At 37.9% G+C, this 5,348-nt stretch overlaps 1 protein-coding gene across 1 annotated transcript in view; it reads right to left on the bottom strand.

Moving 5' to 3' along the window:
* Window positions 1–5,348, bottom strand: part of LOC103618703 (zinc finger RNA-binding protein-like) — a 46,308-nt gene that overhangs the window by 17,655 nt on the left and 23,305 nt on the right. Inside the window, 6 exon segments of the mRNA XM_008637135.2 lie at window position 1; window positions 4–122; window positions 514–659; window positions 1,625–1,744; window positions 3,147–3,340; window positions 3,682–3,970. The exon segment at window position 1 is cut by the window's left edge and continues 37 nt beyond it. Of these exon segments, the coding sequence (XP_008635357.2) occupies window position 1; window positions 4–122; window positions 514–659; window positions 1,625–1,744; window positions 3,147–3,340; window positions 3,682–3,970 (869 nt within the window).

Genomic DNA, 5,348 nt, shown 5'->3' with positions numbered 1-5,348 from the left:
CCAGCAGGCCTAGAGGTCCCGGAGGACCATGAGGATATCCCCCATCTGGTATTCTGCGACGGTCATCCCAGTGATGCTGCTCTTCCTCCATTCTCCTCCAGTACATGTCCTCTTCATATCGCCTGAAGTGCATCAAAATGTTCTCTTTATATAGCAGTTAACACTTCCAACCATTCTAAATAAATTTTTGGATGTTCTCACTAACTCATTTCTAGTAATCAAGAGCAAATACCAATGAACTCTAGAGGGTACCTAAAATGAATGGTTATTTTGAAAGTGGGTCTGAATGTATAGCAAATAATTCTAGTGAGTCTACATTCCTCAGAGAGATTGAACAAAAAAACCAAAACAAAACCCAAAAAAACCTGAGGGATAATGACAACTTAATTTAAAACAAGACAGTATAGAGTTCCCAAAACAAGTATTCAAAATAAGTAATTACAGAAGAAGAGGTAGTCTTAGGTAATCTGACTGCAACTTTGACTTATTTGTTGATAAAACAGAATGCATTACCTCATTTCCATCCTCCAGCGTTCTTCCTCTTCTCGCCTTCTCCAGTATTCTTCTTTCTGCATCTGTTTCCTCATCTTCTCTTCTTGAATTTTTCTTGCTCGAATACTGGGTTTTACTTCTACTTGTAAATCTGGGTTTACTTTTTTCTAATTCAGAAAAATGACAAATGAAATGTTTGTTTGCCTCTTATCATCTCAAGGTTATGGAGTTCTTCTGACATGTTTAGCACACACTACTGGTCTATGATAAAATCAAGGGGAGTAAAATGCAGTTTTAGAACTGCACTGAATGAACAGCTGAAGAAGAAAAATCTGTGTCTGATATTTTAAAGGAAAGAAATAGCAATGTACTACATATAGCATGAATTCCCTTTTCAGCTATGTGAGAACAAAGCTAGCTAAGATTAAAATGTTACATGGAATACTAAGTAATTTGCTGTTCATTCTGTAGCAGAATGATTACAATATAGCCTGAAAAAAAACATTTCATCTTAACTACAGTGTGCTTCCTGATGCCCTGTTCCTGAAGGGTCCCTCATACTGGAGCATAATCATAAGTCACTAAATACATTTTTCTGGCAATTTTTTCCTCTTCTTTCATCCCTTTCATGATTATGCAGGCCCATTGTATCTCCTGTGACCACAGTAAATTCTTCTTATCTAATTTTATAATAATGAAAATGCACACCATGTGTCACTATAGGTGTCTCTCCATTCATGACTAAAATGTCTGCAAATACTTGTTTCTCAAATGTCTCCATAAGGGGTTTATGTGGTTTATCCTGCCAAAAACATTAAGCATTTGAAATTTACGGTAAACAACAAAGCACCTACTATTGCTTGCACACATTGTACAATATTTTAATATTGAAAAAAATGCCTGAAAGCAATGTTCAGAATGTTTTAAGAAACACCCAAACAAAAATGCAGTTTCACAGTCTGCATTACAACTTTAAAGACTATACTCCCCAAGAAATATATTTCTCTAGCTTTTTTTATATGCTGTTTACTCAGAGCACCTACTTCTGACTAGTCTTTAAATATAAGAACATGTAATCAGTCAGCTGACATCCGGTAGATTTTCAGATAAAAATATTAGCATTTTTACCAACCTTATACTGAAGTCTGTGCCGCCTCCCTTTTAAGTGCATCTCTTTGGCATTAGGATCATTAAAACTGCATTCACAAAGTTTACAGTGAAAGCGGATCACCTTTCCTTCATCATTTCTTACCTGGAAAATAAAAGTTATAATACATTTACTTTTTTTTTTTTTTTTTTAAAAAAACCTGATTTAAAAATTAATCTAATTCAATGACACTAGATAATGTCTGCCCATCTCAAAACATGCTTAAAACTTCACGCAGGAACTGAAAAAAGGCAAAATAGAACTTTCAATTCTGACAGACACACCATTGTTTGGTAACGAACAAAGTTCTTCCACAGGTTTAAACTTGAGATCGAACATAATGAGTTGAATAATTACAAACCATGAAAAATGTACATCAGATTTCATCCACATATCTCATGCCACCAACATGAAGAATGTCCCACTGAGGTCAAAAGAAACATGCACAATACAAAAATGTAAACATATGCACAAGCCTTTGCAGGTTCAGTGCCTTGTCACTCTTATCTTCAAGAAGGACCCAGGGAATTACAGGCCAGTCAGCCTCACCTCAATCCCTGGGAAGGTGATGGAGCACCTAATTCTGGACACCAGTTCCAGGCACATTAAGGACAAGAAAATCATCATCAGTAGTCAGCATGGCTTCACCAAGGGAACGTCATGCTTGATCAACTTGATAAACTTCTGCAATGAAGTGACTGGCCTGGTAGACGAGGGGAGAGCAGTTGATGTTGTCTACCTGGACTTCAGTAAGGCCTTTGACAGTCTCACCATAATATCCTCATAGACTAACTGTTGATGTAAGGGCTGGATAAGCATACAGTGAGGCAGATCAAAAGCTGGCTGAATGGCAAGGCACAGAGGGTGGTGATCAGTAGAATTAAATTTAGTTGAAGGCCAGTAGCTAGCAGTGTACCCTAGGGCTCAATGTTGGGTCCAGTTCTGTTTAACATATTCATTAATGATCTGGATGATTGGGCAGAGTGCACCCTCAACAAGTTTACTGATGACACAAAACTGAACGCAGTGGCTGATATGCCAGAGGGTTGAGCTGCCATCCAGAGAGATCTCAACAGGCTGGAGAAATGGGCTGACAGGAACCTTGTGAAATTCAACAGGGGGAAGTACAAAGTCCTGGATCTGGGGAGGAACAGCCTCATGTACCAATATATGCTGGGGGCCACCCAGCTGGAAAGCAGCTTGACAAAAAAGGCCCTGGGGGTCCTGGTGAACGCTAAGTTGAACTTGAGCCAACAATGTGCCCTTGCTGCAAAAGCAGCAAATGGCATCCTGGGCTGCATTCAACAAAGTATTGCTAGCAGGTTGAGAGAGCTGATCCTTCCTCTCTAACTCAGCACTGGTGAGGTCACACCTGGAGTCTTGTGTCCAGTGCAAGAGAGACATGGACATACTAGAGAGTCCAATGAAAGGCCACAAAGATGATGAAGGGACTGGAACCTCTCTCCATATAATAGTTAAAATATAATCCATATTTTCATATCAATACCTCCTCCACATAGTCATGGCCCACTGGCTGGACATCACTTTGCAAGGCAGCAAGAGTCGTAGGTGTCACTGGTTCAGCTGCTGTGTCTGGTTTTACTTCCTGTGTTTGTACTGTAGCAGCAGTTGTTGCTTTAACACTTTCAGCTGATTTCATTTCTTCCAGTTTACTTCCTGTTGTCTGAAGTTTATTACCACCTACAAGTCAAAAAAGTTAAATCTCTAACTTTCATAAAATGAGAATTACACATGATGTGCAAACTGAAGAGTTTATTTGCAAGTATCAATGTTCTGGTCAAAGCATTATCAGTCTTAAAATTACTTAAACCAAACATTTTTAAATACTAAAGATTTTTTTTAAAAAAGCTTAACAAAAACTTATTTAAATACCCAGTTTTTTATTTTAGCAAGAAATCTTTTACACAACAGAATTACTCATGCAGGAGTTAACTAAATATATTTGTACTTGTTGCACCAAAATATTTTTAAAAATATAGAATAGGTTAGGTTTCAAAATAAAGACTAACTTCTGTACTTGCCAACAAAGTTTATTTTTGGTGGAGATATTTTCTTTACAGCTATATTAGCAGCAGTTGAAGATGTTTTGTTGTTGGACACAGTGTTAAGTGGTGCATTTGCCATGGGAGTAAGAATTTTCACTGCAGAGGATGCAACAGAGGAGTTCACAGTACTGCTGCTAGTTGCTATATTTGAAGCAGAGGCAGTTGGTTTAGAAGCAGATGTGGATGTTGAAGTAGGAGCTTGGGTAACCACATTTGGTTCAGTTGAAGGAATAGGTTTGCCAAGTTTTGTGTGCAACTTTACTACCTATAAAAATAACAAGAAATTAATAATATTATCTCCCTGGGGTAGCTATAAAAAAATGAACTTGTTATAGGTTATTGAAGCTTTAACAGAAACATCAATATCACCAGTGATACTGATATTTTTATTTTATTTTAAAGTTATTGCCTCTTTACAAAAAGCGATCTCAGGAGAAAAAAAAAGGGACATGCAAAAGTTCTTATCGTCTGTAACAAGGAAATAGTTATTAGTTATCTCAGGTTGCTTATTTCCCCTAGAAATTCAGACATTTACTCCAAAAGCTGTGTAGAAAGAGAAAAAAAAAAAACAAAAAAACAAAAAAAAGCCAGTAAAACTCAAGAAACAGTTTGAGCAAAATGTTTCCAATGTGACTGTTTTGTTGCCTGGTTGCTTTTTATTCTCCCTCCAAAAATGGTAGTACATTGAACTATTTTAGTTCCAAATAATATTTGTAAATAAGTTATTTAATTCAGATTAAACACTGTCTCTTTTCATCACTACATTTTAAGAATATTTATACTGACTTTCCAGGTTACCTATCAAAACTGAAGAAATTCCTTAGACAAAGGCTTTCTTTTCTTTTTTAAAGCACATCTGCAGAAAGAGTTAAGGAGGATGCAAAAGGCATATTTCAGAGCTCTTTTATCTCCTTGAAAGTTAAGAGGTATGTGCTTATTCTTAGAAGTAATAAGCAGAGGCCTTTTTACAACACACTTGAGATAGAATAATACTTCTTTTTGGTCACAGCTGACCATCACCTGAAAAAGATGTAGTCCATAAGAACAAAACATGCAAAATGAAAACTAAAGACTGGGTTTGAAAGTAGCAGTAAAAAAATACAAATCTGCTAGATATGTCTTTAATGCAAATACATGTACACAATCAGGTTCAATAAGGTGAAATACCAGGTCCTGCACTTGGGTCACAACAACCCCACACAGCACTACAGGCTTGGGGAAGAGCAGGTGGAAAGATGCCTGGTGGAAAAGGACGGAGGAGTGTTGGCCAACAGCCAGCTGAACATGAGCCAGCGTGTGCCCAGGCGGCAAAGAAGGCCAATAACATCCTGGACTGTAACAGAAATAGTGTGGCCAGCAGAACTAGGGAATTGACTGTCCATTTGTACTTGGCACTGGTGAGGCCACACCTTGAATCCTGTGTTCAGTTTTAGTGTTGGGGTGGCTCAGCCTGCTCTCAGGCTGAAACCATCAAATGTCAGTCACCAGAAAAGATCACTGCGGTCTAGGTTACCTCCCCCTGGGTGGCTCCCAATCCTAAATTACCTCCCCCTGTTCCAGAAAGTTCTCCCTTTTGTAGTTATTAATTGGTTCCCTGTTATGACTCCTGCCTCCCTGTTTTCCCCATTTGTTCTGAAAAATTG

This window comes from Corvus brachyrhynchos, unplaced genomic scaffold, assembly GCF_000691975.1.
Source record: "Corvus brachyrhynchos isolate BGI_N302 unplaced genomic scaffold, ASM69197v1 scaffold157, whole genome shotgun sequence".
Taxonomy (NCBI): Eukaryota; Metazoa; Chordata; class Aves; order Passeriformes; family Corvidae; genus Corvus; species Corvus brachyrhynchos.
The sequence above is the reverse complement of the archived record's forward strand: the minus strand, read 5'-3'. Positions and strand labels throughout refer to the sequence as shown.